The following is an 18217-nucleotide window of genomic DNA, read 5'->3' on the forward strand; positions in this document are numbered from 1 at the left end:
GAGTTAGGGCATGAAAAAGGGCTGGAGAAAAGGTCTCTGTACAGATGCCTGCCAGTCTGGTTTCTATCCTCATGAGCTGATAGAATTGGAGGAGGTTTCCATTCAGCTCTGATTACGAGCAGATGACATTTCAAAAAAAAAAAAAAAAGGAAAGAAAGAAAGAAATCAAAAGCCCAGCTGACATAAGGCGCCAGGCTGTATGGCTATGAACTGTGCTGGGTTTACATAGCAGGTAAGAAATCTGTTCTCATGCTTCAACTGCCCATGAGGACTCAGAACTCAGGTATCAAGTTGAGATTTGATAAAGGTTGTGTGGTCTTCTCCACCTTTAGTTCCCAGGGGGCCATATGATGGGCCCTGGGCTCTCAACAGAGCCTTTACTGACACTTTCTCTCCTTTCCACTGTATGACTGACATGGTAATAATAACACGTCATCCTTGTTTCTTGCTACAAGTCAGAAAGTAAAAGGAAGGGGAAGGTGTGGCACCAATGACTAACAGAAGTCAGGGCAGAAGTCCTCAGGGGACAGAAATCAGGTCTCAGTGTTCCCACTGAATAACTTCTTAGACACACACCCTTTGCAATATGATGTAACACTCCTCCCACCAAAAGATGGGATTTATTGCCCCATCCCTTGAATCTGGACTGGCCTCACTGCATACTTTGGCCATCAGTCGCCAAAGTGAGGACACTACATTCCTGGGACTAGCCCTCCAGGGTCCTGTGTACTCCCTCTTACTCGAAGAACATTGCTTCTGCCATATGAACAGGCCCACATTAGCCTGCTGGAGGATGAGGCCATGCGCAGCAGAGCACAGTGGTCCCAGCCAAGGCCATCGTAGACCAGCCTATAGACAGCCAACACGCAAACAGGAGAGCCACCCAGCTGCCTCACAGCTGGCCACAGCTGCATGAATGTGCTGATCTGAGATCGGATAAAGCACCCTGAGGAACTGCCAACCCTCAGAGCCATAAACTAAATAAATGCTGTCACTTTAAGCCACTGGCTTTTGGTACTGTTTGTTACACGGCACTATCACGACAATATATAACTGATACGCAGAAGCACACAGAAGAGATGATTATAAGGTGAATGAAGACAGTTTTAAAATAAAATACTCTGACTTTAAATATACCCTTTAGCCATATACAAAATCAAAAGTTAGAACAGTCTCTAGAATGGTTAGAAAAGTGATATGCTTTCCCAGGCTCTCTCAGAGCTAGATGTGGCCATGAGCATACTGCTGGCCATGAGATATAAGTAGAAGCCTGGTGGATGGTTTCTGGGAAAGATTTTGCTCTGCGTGATGCAAAAGTTGGCAGAGCTGGGTGGGGTCATCTTGTCCTTGCTTCTTCCTGCCTAGAAAGTGGACATGATGCTAAAAGCTCCAGCAACCATTTTGCAACCATGAGACAAAGGCCAAGAGAAAGCCAATAGATGCCAGCCCACACCAGCCCACACCCACTGCCAACTTTTTGTAACATGACAAAAAATAAGCCCCCATTTGTTTAAGCCACCACAGGTTGGATCTTCTGTTACTCGCCATTTCTGAGCCACGCAAGACTCCACAATAGGAACATAGGAACCGCACTTTTTCTTTATTCAGGTGTGAACACATGCGTTGCTGTGCCATCCTCAGTGGCGAGATTACCCTGCTAATGCAATTCTCACCTCATAGTGAGAGAAGACCAGTTTGTTCATTTGTGCCTTTCTGGAACAAATTCTACTCATTGCTGCCAGCTAAAGACAATGCAAAATGTTGCTAACTCATCCCTAGTCCCGGACCCTGGATCCCACCTGGATCCTATTTGGCTCCTCTGCTTCAACATTCTATTCCTATTATTCACTCTGATCTCTATTCTTCTCTGCACAGAAGTCCCGTGCCCATCACGCCAGGGAGAGAGTCCTCTGTCTCTAGAGTATCACTGAAGCCCAAACTCCCCAAAGGTTGAGGGTCTGGCTTTCAGCTGCCCTTCCTTTATCCCTTCCCTACAGAGCCGCTGTTCTCACTCCCCATATGGGGCCAAGAGGGTGAGATTTGTTTTCCTTTCATTGATGCAGACTAAAGATGAACTGACCCCCAAAATGCTTCACCAGGAAAGCCAAGGAGTTGAGCGACAACTCACGGCAGAACCAGCTAAGAGTAGCCATCAAGACAGACACTGTGGGTGCTATGCCTGTGTCCCACATCGCTCATTCTGAACATCTAGGATGTTCTGGCCACAGAAGCATGCTCAGTCTGAGTGCAGGGCAAAACAGGAGAGCAAGGGAGCCCATGCCCCAGGAGGATCTCCCAGCCCAGTGCCATCACTCCATATGTGAGCTGACTCTGAGGGGTGTGTGCTACCTGCCTCCCAAAGTTCTCCAGAGAGATAAAGCAAGCACCAGTTGCAAGTGGCACTAACTCATTGCCTAGTGTAAACTTTATTGACTGTCTTCTCTTCACTATCTCACCCCTCTAGTCTCCATCTGTGTCTCCTGGGATCTACAAACAGGCTACTTGCCTTCAAATCTTTGTCCCAGCATCAATTTGAGTTCTGTATTGCAAACACCAAAAATTTTTTAGGAAGCTCAGATAATCAGCTGGAATCCAGAGGAGGGGACTTGGAAAGTGGGCCAGAGCAATGCAGCCAGACCAACAATCCCCACGGCAGCAGGCTGCTAGGAAGGAACCCAGACCATCCCTTCGTGTTTCAAACATTCTGCTTTCCAGTTCCTTGGTCAGGGAGTGTGTGATTGGTTGAGTTTGAATCACACGCCCTGATTACCAAGGTCTGGAGAGAGGACGACTCCCTCTTCCTGAAACCTTTGGTTTGTGAGCAAGTGTGATCCAGGAGTACTACGCACAAAGGGGTGCTCTCCCCAGATTGGAAGAGGGGGTTAGATGTTGCATGCCAAATTATCAGGAGCCAATGTTCTCTACAGCAGACTAACCGGTCTGTGGAGCTGGGCCTGGAGAAGCACTCATAATTATTATCATCATTATAATTACAGTTATTAGTGTTAGAATAGCTAACAGCACTGAGCACTTATTCTGTGCCAGTTTTTAAGTGTTTTACATGTATTATCTCGTGGAATCCTACCTTTTGTGGTAGGTACAGCTCTTCTTCCCATTTCACAGATGAGGAAGCTGAGGCCCACAGAAGCACCAAACCCCTTCTTCCTTTCTCTTCAAACCATCCTTCCATAAATACCATCCATAAACCCACCCTACCACATGTCAGACACAAGCTCATTAAACCTTTCAAATAACTCTACAAGATAGGGCATGATACTCTGTTTTCCAGGTGAATGAGCTAAGATCTCAGGGTGGCAGAGCCACCTGCCCAAGGTCACATGACTTGGGAATGGAGCTGTGTGTTGAATCTGTTCAAACTCCTGAGCCCACAGTCCTAACTATGTGTGTGTATGTACTGGCTGCCCTCTCTTCTAGAGTTGCCCGCACAAGGAGGAGCTGACTGGCAGAGCAAGGTTGCAACTTGAGCCCTCTACTACCCAAGTCCTTTTTGATGTAGGACTCACCTCCAAAACCAAAATTCACCAGACATATCACTACTGAGAAGTCACACCAGGTTGAACCTCAATTTCTGCTGCCCTGGTGCATCATATCCTAGTTCTACAGGACAGAGCCTCTCAAGCGAATTTCCTATATGTCACCAAGTGAAACCACCCCAAATGTACCCTCCCCATTTCATGAAGATCTGTCTGGATGTTCCAGTATGATGTAACTAGAATTTTATTTGGCAAGAGATACATAACAATATGTGATACCCATTTTCTTCATCTTTCTAAACATGCCCAGCATTTCACTCCCCTAATAAAACAACAACAACAGCAACAACAACAACAACAACAAAACAAAAAAACTTTTGTAAAGGAGAGGAAAAAGACTAAGGAAATCAAGCTAGTTCCCAAATGAGTTCACTCAATCCTCAAACCCCGGTGCAGATGGTAGAAACTACCAAAGCTTTTCCTCCTTCCTTCGCTTTTCAATCAGACCTTTGCCACCAAGATGTCATGTGTCCCCATTCCCCCTAGGACAACTCTTTAGAGTCACTCTTTTCCTCCTAATGTAAACTTTCTCCTCTCTTTAGCTGCAACTGATGTGGCTGACTGTGGCTTGCCTCTTCCTAACTACCTGTCCCCTGAACCTTCTGTTTCCTTTTCCCTGATCCTCTTCCTCTCTGGTCCCTCAGTGCTGGCCCTCCCCTGACCCCCCTGTTCCTGTCCCTTATACCACCACACCTTTAGAACTCAGGCACTTTCCAGGCTTAACCAACCTCTTTGTGGATGACTCTCAAGACCAGGCAGTCCAGGAAGACTTTAACTGTTACCTATATCTGTCTAAATGACTTTTCTACTTTGATGTCTTACAGGAACCTCAACATGACTGAAATAAGTTCTCCCTAGAAGCACCCTGTGCTCTTGCAACGGCACTACCAGTATACCAGTCAACAGTCCATTGATTATCATGCTCTGGAATGTTTTTTTTTTTCTGGGAAAGTGTCCTTAAATCCATCCTTCCCTTCCTATTTCCATTATCATCCAAAATCATCCCAGACATGGAATCACCTCTATTCTAGGACTAGCTCCACCACAGGAATCCTCCTTCCCCTCTCCCTCCTCTTGACTACATTTTATTGCTAAAAATTATCCATCTGATCTTCACCTCAACCCAATGAGGTAAGTATTAATATGAGTCTCATCTAACAGATGAGTAAAATAAAGATGAAGAGTAAATCATGTGCCAGAAGTCACACATCCTCTGAGCATGAGAACCAGGAATGTGAATTCACATCCACAAAGTGATGTTCTGTCTTACGTGGGAGAGTTAAGTTCTGATTCTGAAGTAAGTGCGCAAAGAAAAAATTGCAGACTCAAAAAACACCTTTGACAAAACTTTAAATCATCCATAAAGTACAATATGGATAGTTTTGCATATTTAAGCCTGGGCAGTAATAAGCATGTATAATGTGGACAGTAATATGTGATATAAAAGAATGTGAATAGTATGCTTTATTTGACAGATACCTCTAACTGTCCCAACAGCCATTTCCTTCTCCCCCATCTTTCTTACAAGCAGAACTAGCCTTCCAGAAAATGGCAAATATACCAGACATGCATGTTTCTGGTCTGCCCTGAAGCTGGAAATGGTCTTGTGCCCCGGGTATAGCCAATCAGATGTGGAGGGAAACCTTCTGGGGAACTTCTGGGCAAGATTTGTTTCTCCTAGATAAAAATGAAAAGCCTCCAGTGAGAGTTTTCTCTCCTTGTCATTATTTTCCTGCTTTTGAATGAGCCATGAGAGGATGAGATGTGGCAGCCATTTTGCCACCTTGGGGCAACAAATCATGAGGTAAAAATTCAACTCACTGAGGCGGGTAGGAAGACATCACTGAGCCATTCAATTAATCCTGGCCTACAGATTTGTGGATTTCTAAATCAGGTAACAAAAACATCTCCTTCATGCTAAAGCCCCTTCTAGATGTCTCTTCTTTTACTTGAAGAGAAAACATTCCTAGCTGAGGTACTAGGCTCTAGGAAGAACATGAATCATACTCATTCCTTGGGAAAAAAACCTCACTAAATGCAATGGCAGGTAGAAATGACCTCACAATTTAATTATTATATTCATCTTTTTTCTTTTTCTATGGGTGCCAATTACATAACAATGATTTTGTATAAGTCAGATGTGCATAGAATGCAGTTCTGCTACACACTTTGCAGTTTCTGCTTTGAAAACATCCAGGGCTATTTCCTATGAATCAAAACTCATCGGTCTAATTTACAAAGACCTCTCAGTCTGATTCCTCCTGTCCACTCCATATTATAATGATTCAACTTCACATCCCTGGCATACTAATGTAAAGCAAAGGAAAGAAGCACCAGCCACATTTTAGCGCCCAGAGCAGGACTTAAGAGTTTTCAGTTTCCTTTCTGCCTGTTTCTACTGCCTGTTTCATGTCCTAAAATTCTGTGGGTGGCCTCCAAATATGCCTGTGAACAGTGAAAACAAAACAACCCATAACCTTCGACACCAACCATGTCTCTTCAGCACCACACAAAAAAAGTGACTCCTAAAATCAAAGCTTCTTAGGGTGGAAGGGACTCCCGGGCATGAATTATTTGATACTTTTTTGTCTGTGATGTCTCCGAAAGAAGTTTACATGTAGACAAGTTAAACACTTAGAAAATACACTCCAGCTGTCTGGTTCAGTGTGCAACCTGCACAACTTTATACAGTAGGCCTGAGAATGCTCAGACCCTACTCAGACCACACCCCCTTCCACACAATCCTGTTCATTCTTGTGCCACTTTGTTATTGCAAGGTAGCTAACAAAGTTGATTCTAGAGGAGTTTTAGTCCATTGAGAACTCAACGCATAAGACACGCCATAATTCCTAGGGCAGGATGACAGCAAATGGGCAGACTTATCATAGCCACAGTACATATGATAGTTAAGTTGACACTTCCAACTGCCCTCCAAAACTGCACCATCTGATCTAGACCAGGCGAAATGCAGGGGCACTTGGGAAGGGGCTTCTGTGCCTTAGTTTATTGGACACTGAGACTTCCCTCCATATTGGCAGGTTATAGGTACCATCAATTCAGTTGTTCTGTCAAAAACATCTATTGAGCACCTCCTGTGTGCCAGGTGCTATTCTAGGCATGGGGGAATAGCACCAAGAGCAGAAGAAACCAAATCCCTGTCTGCAGGGAACTTACCTAGTGGAGGAGACTGGCAGAAAATGAAGTAAAATACATAGTTTGTCGGAAAGTGGTAAGAACACAGAAAAAAAATCTAAATAGAAGAAAGAGGACAGGAAGTGTCAAAAGTGTTGGAATTGTAGATAAGGAGCCAGGGGACATTGGTGTAAAGTCTTAAAGATGAGGAAATGGATTGAGAAAAGCATACCAGGTATAGGGCACTGCAAGTGCAAGGGCCCTGAGGTGGAAACATGTCTGAAGTGTTCAAGGAGCAGTGAGGAGCCCAGAGCCGCTGGTGCCAAGTGATTGAGGGTGGCTACTGATGAGGGTGGGAGGTGATGGGGTAGATCATGCAGGTCCTTGTGGGCTGTGCTGAGGACTTTGGCTTTTACACTGAGTGAGACAGGAACCATGAGAAAGATGTGAGCAGAAGAGTGATTTGATCTAATTTATGTGTTAAAAGGATCCTTCTGGCTGCGTGTGCTGATAACAGGCTGTGGGGGAGGAGGGCAGAAGCAAAGAGACCTAGGTACAGCCTGCTCCATCAAGGCTGAGAGATGATGATGGCTCAGCTCAGGTAGTGGCAGGGGAGGTAGAAAAAGACAGAACCTACAGAATTTGCAAAAGGATTGACCACAAGGGAGAAGGTGGCAAGATTTTTAGCCAGAGCCCCTGGAAGGATGGAGCTGCCATCCAATGATGTAAAAAGTCAGGAAGGGAAATATGAGAAGGATGCCCAGGAGTTCAGTTTTGGACATCTTGACTGTGAGATGTCTGTGGACTCCTCCCCATGTGGAGACTGCAAGAGAGCTCTGGGCAGAAGACTTAAGTTTGGGGAACATCGGTACTGAAGGTATTTAAACCTTTTAGATTGGCAGACAAAACCAAAAAGCTCATCATAGCCAGAGAAATAAAGAAAAATGGGGCTTTGATATTCCTATACTCCGCCCCCCAAGCCTCAGTTTTACCATTCTATTACATGACCCCATTGAAGGTGAGAACTTGTCATCTCTGGGTTAGGCCCAGGTCCTGCCCAGAGAGGAGACTGTCCACTTTCTACAACCTCTGTAACAACAGAGCATCTCCAATGCCTGTAGCTCCTCCTGCATAAAGCAAAGCACAGTGTCTCTCATTTGGCAGCCTCTTTCTCAGCCCCAGGCACCCACTTGCTTCCCGTTCCGCTGAGATTTCCTCTGCCCGCCAGGCAGCCGCCTCCCTGCCCTGGTGCGAAGAGAGGAGTCATTTAGCCCTGCAAACTGTAGAGGCAGTGGCCAGATGTCTCTCTGGAGGCAGGCTGGTGTTTGTCATAGCAATTCAAGAGGACAAGACCTCGATCAGCCCCTAAACCTGCTGAGAGATGGATGGCAAGGTCTTCTCCAGCCACACAAGGAAACTGGCCAAGAAGCGCAGTATGGAGCAATGTCACCTGGCCATCTGGTCCGCACTCAGTCCCTCCCCACTCCAATCAGGGTCGGAGGGAGAAAGGAGAACGTCTTTATCTGGTGAAGTGCGCTGTGCGCTGTCCGGGGTGCTGAAATCTCTGACCCGCTAGGCTTCAACCTATTATGGCTCCAAGACAAGCACTTTTGGGAGATGATCCATGGAATTAACAGGGATAAACTAGAAAGCATGAAGTCGGTAAAGGGAGCGCTGATGAATGGGTATCATTGTGAGCAACTAGTATTCAATCCTGTGGAAGGCCCTTTGAGAGGTAGAACACACCTCCAAGTCTCACCGAGGAACAGGGAAGCCAGGCCTATTTACACATGGACTCCCTTTCTCACTGGTTAAGGGGCTGCTCCTGGGGGTGTTAAATGTCTGTCATGTGGCTGAACAAATTCCTGCAAGTCTGGAGAAGACCCTCCAGCACAGATGCAGAAAAATGAGAGGTACAAGGAGGTACTGGAGGTTACAAGGTACAAGGAGGTACCTCCTTTGGTCCTGGAGGTACATGGAGGTTAGCTTGCATGGGAACTACCCAGGAGAGGTAAACTCAGAGGTGAGCAGGATGAATATGGAGTAGGACATTTGCAGGATCTACCACACACCTCCAAAGAAGTATGTTCTAATTGCTTTCCCTTCAATTCACCAACTCCCATTTATGAAGAACTCGGAACGGTCCAGGGGCTCAGTTCACGGTGTTGGCTACAATGTTGCCTTTCTAATCCCTACCACAGCCCAAAGAGGCAGATGCTATCCCTTTTTCCAGGTGAGAAAACTGAGGTTTGGAGGGATACATGCACATTCTCAAGTTCATCACTGGCAGAGATCCTTCCAACTCTGAAGCCCAAGTCTTAACCATTAGTCTGGGCCAGTCTTCCATGTGTGGACATCTCTTCTGCCCATTTTTTCCCCCTGCTATCATAGAGTCCAAGATGGGAAAGCAAAATAAAGATCCTCCTGACTTTCCTGAAAAACTTCATTTTAAAGAAATGGTGTAGGACTCAAGAATATGGATTCTAGCTCCAGATCTAATGAGTTCAAATCCTAGATCTACCACTTATGAGGTAGATGACATTGGGCAAGGTGTTTAGTCTCTTTGAACCTTGGTTTCTTCAACTATAAAGTGGGAGTAATAGTGGTACTTAATTCAGAGGGCTATAAAGATCACCTGAACATATAAAGTGCCTTCTAAGTTCTAATTTGTCAATGTTGCCACTGCTACTAGTAGCAGGTATTATGTTCATAGGGATAATGGGGTGAATATGGCTCTTTGAATTTAACTTGGGCCTCGGGTTAACCTAGTTTTAGGGCATGGTCCCAGTAGAGTGGTTGAGATCCTGATCCACCCTTTATTAGCTGGAGGATCCCTGAGGCTCTCTGAGCCTCAGATTCATCTCTACAAAAGGCCTGCGGAACTGAAATGTGATAATACACATAAAATTGTTAATATAGTGCTGGCACATAGTAAATGCTTAATAAATAATGGGAATAACAAGCATGGCAGCCAACAGCATTATTATCACCATCACCATATTACAAGATGGAGAAGCTACCTCCTGCTGTTGGGAAGTGAGGCTGCTCCTGGTGGAACACAGTTCAGCAAATATCATGACACCAAACACTTTTGAACAATAACAATATCAATGCTCTCTCAATGATAAAACTCTGAATGATAAGAAGCATTTGTGCCATGGTAGGGAATTCTTAGGATACCCAGGATGACTGATCCACGGTGGAACGCAGGGCAGGGGGGAATTAATGCAGACAGAAGTTAAAATAAAATGCAGCTGGTGTTTACAGGAGCTGTTAGTTGGTCTCCTGAGTTAGAGTGCCAATTGGGTTTTGTTGTTGTTGTTGTGCTTAGAATGCTGTTTTTATTTTCAGGCAACTCAGAACAGCAACATGGAGGTGAAGGAAGGAGGAGAGAGTGAAGAGTGGTGATATGTGTTTGTTAAATTGATCAAAGGGAAGACAGTGTGAGGTGTGTGACTCTGGTCAAGTCATTCTGACCCTGTTGGACCCCAGTTTCTTCAGCTGTGTAAGGGGGAACTGGGATTACTATCTGAGACTCCCTTTCTCTCTCTCTGGAAAGAGGCTATAGCTGGATACTTGGACAGAAGGAAGGAAAATGCAAGGCTCTGATGGCAGAAACTCAGCAGGGCATTATATTATACCACTCTCACTGCCCCCAAACTGGGGTTCTAGGTTCCTTGACATGAACACAGATTCTGATTCAGAAGTTTCCTGATTTGCCACTATCTCAGTGTAACTTGACTTTGGGCAGATAACTTAGCCTCTCTGTGTCTTAACTCTCTTGTGAGTGAAATAAAGGGTTTGTACCTGCCAGAGTCCATTGAGTCCTAAAATTCAGTGATGCTATGAAAGCAAAGCCGTCCTTTCCTGATGGTCCCCCAGTAGTTGGGTATTTTCTTCAGTTCTGATCCTCAACAAAACTGTCCAAAGCCTGGAGTAGCTGGTAGGACCTTCCAAAATGGAATAATTTTTACAGAGTCATGAAATGTCAGAGTTGGCAAGGACCGAGAGTTCATCTGTCCCATGCCTTACCTGAGTATCAGAGTATCTGTCATAGACTCCCAGGCTATTTAGCTATATCGATGCAATGATCCCCATTTCCATAAACAGCTTAGTACATTTTCCTGAACACTCTGTATCTCAGAAGTATTACAGCTTTGCAGCCACTTATTTTACTGAGCAACTATGCCAGGTACAGGGCTAAGCCTATGAGCACAAAAACAACTGTATTCATCCCTACCCTGGTCATGTCCACAATCTCCTTTGTTAACACGCACAATTGCATTATTTGACCTCCCAGATGTTCATATATATATTTGAGCACTACAGTCAAAGCTCTGTCATCTCAGAAATACAGCCAAGCTTCTGAAATCCTCCTCTTACACGATTTCAATTTAATGATCAGACCTTCAAATACAATAGAAGCCCACTTCAAAGGGGTTTCATAAAATTGCAAAGTTAGAATTTCTCTGAGGCCTTGAACTACACAGAGCAAACCAGACTCCATTGGTATGATATTTCCTGCCAAATTTTACAAAAGAAGAAGGCAAGAACCCTATTAATCCATGAAAAAATGAATGGTGTTTTAATGCTGCTGCTTGCTTAGAAATGTGAGAAGACAATGAGTTAATCAAAAAGTGCTCATTAGGGCCATGTTGTCTCAGGTCAGATTAATACCCTCACATCCCCTCCCCCTGGAATGCAGAACTAAGAGTGTACCGCCTTTGCTTGGCAGTGCCATTGCACAGAAAGCTGAGTTTGCAGGGCTTGCAGTCCCTACTCTCTGTTCCTTGCTTGCAGCCCAATGGGAGACCAAACAGCCCACTGGAATTTGAAGTAATGAAATTTGAGTTATGTGCTTGATTTGAAGGATATAGAACCACTAGACAATAAAGAAGGGTGGCCAATTATGGGAGAAGCAACAGGGAGCCAAGCAGGAGAAAGGAAGGCAGGAAAAATGCAGAGGGAAAGGAAAAGGGGTAAGAAAGGAACAGAATGGCGGCTCCTTGTGGTGTTAGGAGCAGGACCCCCTAAGAATCTAATGAAAACTACAAACCAGAAAAATATACATACACACATAATTTTTGCATGCAATTTCAGAGGATCCAGGAATCCCATTAATTCTAATGCTCTCATCCTCAGGACCTATCTCCGATAAAAAATTTCTCCTCTAGGGCCTCATCAGATGTCAAAAAACTAGGGAAAAGACCACGTTGTTGTAACCAAAAAGCAAATGCAAATACCCAAGTGGCTAACTAATTTATCACACATCCGCCTTTCAACTTAATGACCATTGATTGAGACTCGTGATATGCTGAATGGCATACGAGCTTCTCTGATATTCCAAGAACCATGTTATAAAAAACAAAAAACAAAAAACACAAGGATTTTAAGGCTTCTTCCTGCCAGCAAGGTCAAGCCAGCCCCTGCCAGCAAAAGTCAGCCCCCAGGGAGTATAAATTGGCACAACCACTTTGCAGAGCTATTTGGCAATGCCTCATGAAGCCAAGGATGCACAGAGTACACAACTCAGCAGTTCCAATCCCAGGTAGATTGCCCTAGAGAAATCCACTGGCAAGAGTGAGGGGACAGCTTGGTTCAAAATAGCCCAAAGCTGGAAACAACCCAAAAAGATAAATACATGGTAGAATACTCATACTGCAGAATACGATGCAGCAGGGAAAATGGATGAATGAGACCTAGTCTTGTCAATCACATTAATCTCGTGGTGAGTGCAGAAGGAAGGCTGTAGAAGGAAATGTTTACACAGAAACCTAAAACTGTGTAAGAGTGCACTATTTATATTTCTCATATATTTATGTTGTCAAAATATAAAGAAGATACTACATATTTCCTATACCCTTATTTACACATATATAAAAGGGCAAATACATAACTGGAAATACTAAACACAAAACTCAGGAAGTGTTTCTGCACCAGGAAGAGAAAGAAACAAGGACAGGGAAGAGAACACAGGGGACTTACACTGTAAGAGAAAGATTTCATTTGGGGGCACCTGGGTGGCTCAGTTGATTGAGCGGATGTCCAACTCTTGATTTTAGCTCAGGTCATGATCTCAGGATTGTTGGATAGAGCCCTGTGTCAGCCTCCACACTCAGCGTGGAGTCTGCTTGAGTTTCTCTCTCCCTCTCCCTCTGCCCCTCCACCCCCCCTCACACCAAGTAAATAAACAAATCTTTAAAGAAAAGAAAATGAAAAAGAAAGTTTTCATTCCGACGGTAGGCTGTTGTTCCATCACCTACCTGTCCTCACCTCTTCCACTCTCTCCCTCACTCTGTTCCAGCCACTCTGGCTTCCTCACTGTTCATCAAACATATCAGACACAGTCCAGCCTCAGCACCTTTGAATGTGCTATTCCCTCTGCGTGGCACTTTCCTCCTTTAGCTATCCCGAAGGCTCATTCATTCACCTCCTTCAGGTTTTCATTCAAATACTGCCTTCCCAATAAAGTCTTCCCTGATTTACAGTCCTCCTGCTCATAGCATGTCTTCTCTGTTGATTGTTTCTCTGTAGCCCTCACTGCCACCTAACACACTAGATATTTATTCATTCACTCATTCATTCATTTAGTTTTTCTTCACCACTTGACTATCTGTTGCACAAAAGGAGGGACTTTTATCTGTTTTGTTCACTGCTGTGTCTCAGAACCTGGCACATAAGTGTGCAAAAAATATTCACTGAATGGGTATTTGTATACATGAATATTTGTTATATTATTCTCTATTTTTTGAATGTCTGAATACTTTGTTTTGCACTTAAAAAAAAAAGATTTATTTTAATTTTTTATTATATTATGTTAGTCACCATACAGTACATCATTAGTTTTTGATGTAGTGTTCCATGATTCATTGTTTGTATATAACACTCAATGCTTCACGCAAGAGAGGGGAGCATGACTGTGGTAGGGTGGAGCAAAGGGAGAGGGAGAAAGAGTGCATCTCAAGCCAACTCCACACTGAATGTGGAGCCTGATCCCATAACCCTGAGATCAGGATCCAAGCCCAAATCCAGAGTCAGATGCTTAATGGCCAGAGGCACCCAGGCACCCCTTTGTTACGTACTTTTAACAACAACAATAACAAAGTCAGCTATTAGGATGTTTCACAGACAAGTTTCCTACTAAGGTAAGAAAAAGATGCCCAATATCACAACATGTTCTTGGAACTTGCCAAGGTCCCAAGCCACAGAACTATGGGAACAAGAAACAGAGGACCCTCAGGGAGCACTCAAGCCCACTAGAGCTAGCCCAGGGTACCCACAACAGACTACTCAAATCTGAATGCCTCTACCAAAACAGCCCAATATGACAAAGCTCTTTTTGGGAAAAGCAACATTGCTCTGAAACAACAAATGTGCTCAAAACCTGAATTGCAGGAGCCCAGCCACCACAGCATGGGTGCTAAGACCCATGACATCTGCCAGGAGAGACGGGCTCTGGAACAGAGCCTAGAGGAGAAATTTGATCCTCGAAGAGAATTACAACCCCAAAGAGGATGGCTGTGACCCCACAGAGGAGAGCTGTGACCCCATACAAGGGAGCTGTGACCCCACAGAGGGGAGCTGGAACTCCACAGAGGACAGCTGTGACCCCCAAGGAGAACTGTGACCCCACAGAGAACAGCTGTAATCCCAGAGAGGACAGCTCTGACCTCACAGAGAACTGTGACACCACAGAAGACAGCTATGACCCCCACAGAGGGGAACTATGAGCAATGAATAGGGGTCTTGGAAGACAAGCCAGTCTTATCTTGGAGGAGAAGAGTGGGTGGGCAGAGGAGCCAGAAATGAGCACAAAATGGTAATGTCTATGCTGACATCTGTTACAGAACTTTGGGGTCCCTGAAAGAGCCTGACTCACTACTCAGCAAATCCACCTTCCTTTCTTCTAAGCACAGTCAAATGTTTCTCAGCTTCCCCTGCAGTGATGTGTGTCATGTGAATAAATTCTAGCCAAAAGAACAGGAAAGGAAGAGGCCTGTGCCAGGCCCATAAAACCTTCCTAGTATCACTTTGTGTGCTCATTTCTCTTCCATGGTTTGGTGTAGACAAGCACAGAGTTCTTGGAAGCTATGAGTCAACAATGAGGAGTCACAATGTGGCAAGGGCCTGGGTTCCCTCAATCACTGCTTGAAGGAGAGAGCCCTGCCAACAAGGAACAACTGTTTTGGATTTTCAATGAGTGAGAAATAAATTTCTGTTATGTGTAAAATATTACCCAGTTTCTTCTATTGTTGTCATAACAGCTAGTGTTACCTTATACAGAGGGTCCTTCATGGAAAGTGTATACACACTCACCTTTCAACTGTGGCATGCTATATACAGATCCAAAACCTCTTCTAAGACGGTCACTGTACCTTATCTAGCTTGGTTTTCTCCATAGTCCTTCCATAAACCATTACACTCAGAAGTCCTCAACAAACATTTACCAGCTAGTAATCAAGACCAACTTGGAATAAAGGCATCCCCAAGTGAGACAAAAGGACCACATACACACAACAGTTAAAAACTTGATTTCTGGAATCACATAATAATATTAGGTTCAAATTCCAATTCCACTAGCAGGGTGATCTTAGGCAAGTTCATATCTGTGCTTCAGATCTCTCCGTGGTCCCACAGGAATATTAATATTTCCTAATTCATTGGGTTGCTGTGAGGATTAAATGAGAGAATGCACAGAAAGCTCTCTGGAAGCAGTCAACACTAATAAGCCGTTATTCTAATTGTAACCCAAAGCATCTGCTGCAACATGCAGCCAGAGTATGGAGATGGGTGCAAGATGCAGAGGCATGGTGAAGAACATGGGGACTCAGCCTTCCCGAGCCCAGCCTGTACACACCAACCACGATGTTTCCAAAGTCTTTATAGTTCGAAATAATTCTAAGAAGCACAGCATCTGACACTTACCCTGTTAGCACCACCACAAAGTCCATCACGTTCCAACCATTCCTTAAGTAAGAGCCTTTATGGAAGGCAAACCCCAGGGCGATGATTTTAATGCCAGCCTCGAAACAAAAAATTCCAATGAAGTATGGTTCTGTATCATCCTGGAAGGGAGAGAAGGTAAGGTCAAGATCTTTGGCTGGGCAGAGGGTGGCATAATTGGGGACCTTGCCCACCCAGACATCTCTACCCATTTTTTCTCACCTCTCCTACCCTCCAGCACCCATTTCCCCCCAACGCATCCTTCCCAGAGTTCTCTTGCTTTTGCAAGAGAGGCAGAAGCATGGAGAAAGTACCCTCCTTCTTTCCTTTTGGCCAATCTCACATATTGCTTGGTCAAACAGAATTGTTTGTTTGGATCCATGATGTCTAGTATAGCAGCCACTGGTCACATGTAGCTATTTAACTGTAAGTTAATTCAAGTGAAATACAATAAGAATTCAGTTCCTCAGACACAGAAGCCACATTCCAGTGACTATTATATCAGACAGTGCAGATGGAGAGCATTCCCATCACTGCAGAAAATTCTACTGGAAAGCACTTGTTCATTATGTCTGTCACACAGATCACTCAAGGCCTTTGAGGTTAGACCCTGTATACCAACCTCACCCCTGGATCTGACACTCGTGAAGGGTCTCAGCTGGCATGCACCAGCACAGCTCTTCAGGTTGCTAAAATACTGGAGTGATACTTCTGCATTTGCTGGCAAATGGCCAGTGTCCTGGTCCCCAGACCCTCACTGAACCTCCCGTGAGTTTCTGGCTTCCAGCTGCTAGTCTATAATATTTTAAATTAAGCTGTAAGCTCCACTCCATCAGAGCCCCTACATGGATGTTTTCCAATCTGTTATGAAGTTTCTCAAGCTTCAATCCTTTCTGCCTTCATGATTCTTTTCCTATCAGCTTGCCATGACACTACTATTTGCTTTCTATTTTTCCAGCTGACTCTCTTACCTTCACCTTAAACAAAAACAAAAACAAAAAGTCTTGAAATCATAAGTTTAATAGGTTAGTGATATGTTTTAGAATACATATTATAATTCATACCTATTAACATTTAGGTGCCTTGAGAACCATCTATATTTTGTGGATTAGGAATGAGTGGATTCTTACACCCCCCTCTACCTACCCTTGAGGTAGCTGGATCTGAAAAGGTGATAGAAAGGAAAAGAAGTCTCCTTCTTTGCACTGTCAGAATGCCAGGAGAGGAACCAGGGGGCTTAGGGATGGGTAGGGGAATTGAGAAAAATCTTAGTGCTAGTTTATAGCTCTGCTGAGTTTCACCAAATGAGTAACTTTGAATGAGGACTGTGAACGTCCCCCAGAGCTGATATCCATGACAGGAGACACAGAAGATAGAAGAACAAGCCAAATGACACCAGATGCAAGGAACCAAGCTAACATCAGAATGTGGGACATGTCTTAGGGCTATGGGACTGGTTTCTGCCATAAGTCAAGGGCAGGAGTAAAAACAGTTACTTTAGTTTAAAGGGCTTATGCAGGAATGCCTGGGTAGCTCAGTTCATTGGGCATCTGTCTTCGCCTCAGGTCATGATCTCAGTGTCCCTGGATCAAGGCCCACATCAGGCTCCTTGTTCAGTAGGGATTCTGCTTCTCCTTCTGCCCCTCACCCTGCTTGTGCTTATGTACTCTCTCTCTCTCTCAAAAATAAACAAATAAAACCTTAAAAAAAAAAATAGAAGGTTTAAGCAACATAACAAAATCTAGGCCCTGCTTGGATCCTGGTTTGACCAAACTGACCAAAAAATGCTATTTCTGAGACAAACACGAAAATCTGATTTCTGACTGGGTGTGACATGGTTCTAAGAAACCACTGCAAGTCGTGTTGGGTGTAAAAATGTCACTGTGGTAATGGAAGAAAAATGCCCATATTTTTAGTGATGCAGAGTTAAGTAATTACATGGCAAAGAACTGACAAGTTGTCTGGGATTTGCCTTCAACGATTTTGCCCAGGAAAAGACAAACCAGTGAAATCCAAGGGGACAAGCAAAGCAAACAGGGCAACGTCTTGAAAAACAGTTGAATCTAGCTGAGGGGTTCGTGGAGGGGTTCATTGTATTATCCTCTCCATTTCCATGTATACTCAACATCTTTCACAAGAATTTTGTTTCTAATAGGATGTTTCTATGGACCACATAAACACTTGTCAAACACTGTCATCCTGGTCGGCATTGGGTTTGCCAGGTCTGGAGGGATGAGTCATGAAGGCCTCTCTCTCTCCAGATTATTGGTATTCATGAAATTTAAGCTTCCCAGGTGGGGGGGCTCATGATCCATGATCCAGCTCTTGGCTCCAAGACTGAGAGTGCACTCTGCCCTCTGTCCCCACCACCCCCAGCCATGACAACTTGCCTCTAAAGCAAAAGAGAGACCCCCTCAAGAGAGATATCACTTACCAGTCGTTCAGACATTGGGGTCTTGTCATCATCGGGTAGGTGTTGTTCCAGAGCAAGGACAATGCAGTTTGCTATGATGGTGGCTAAAATCATATATTCAAAGGGAGTATGGAGGAATTAAGGAAAATCTTTCCAGCTTGTTTAGGCTCCCAGC

The 18217-nt window shown here is 44.4% G+C and overlaps 1 protein-coding gene across 23 annotated transcripts in view; it reads right to left on the minus strand.

Moving 5' to 3' along the window:
• Positions 1-18217, minus strand: part of CACNA1A (calcium voltage-gated channel subunit alpha1 A) — a 286232-nt gene that overhangs the window by 157084 nt on the left and 110931 nt on the right. For 21 of the 23 annotated variants that reach the window (XM_032312798.1, XM_032312787.1, XM_032312923.1 and 18 more), the window contains 2 exons: positions 18064-18169; positions 15612-15751 (listed from right to left, as the gene is read on the minus strand). In XM_032312798.1, coding sequence (XP_032168689.1) covers positions 15612-15751; positions 18064-18169 — 246 coding nt within the window. The remainder of the gene's footprint in view (positions 1-15611; positions 15752-18063; positions 18170-18217) is intronic. The other 2 variants (XM_032312961.1, XM_032312970.1) reach the window with 1 other exon arrangement.

This window comes from Mustela erminea, chromosome 1 (assembly GCF_009829155.1).
Source record: "Mustela erminea isolate mMusErm1 chromosome 1, mMusErm1.Pri, whole genome shotgun sequence".
NCBI lineage: Eukaryota > Metazoa > Chordata > Mammalia > Carnivora > Mustelidae > Mustela > Mustela erminea.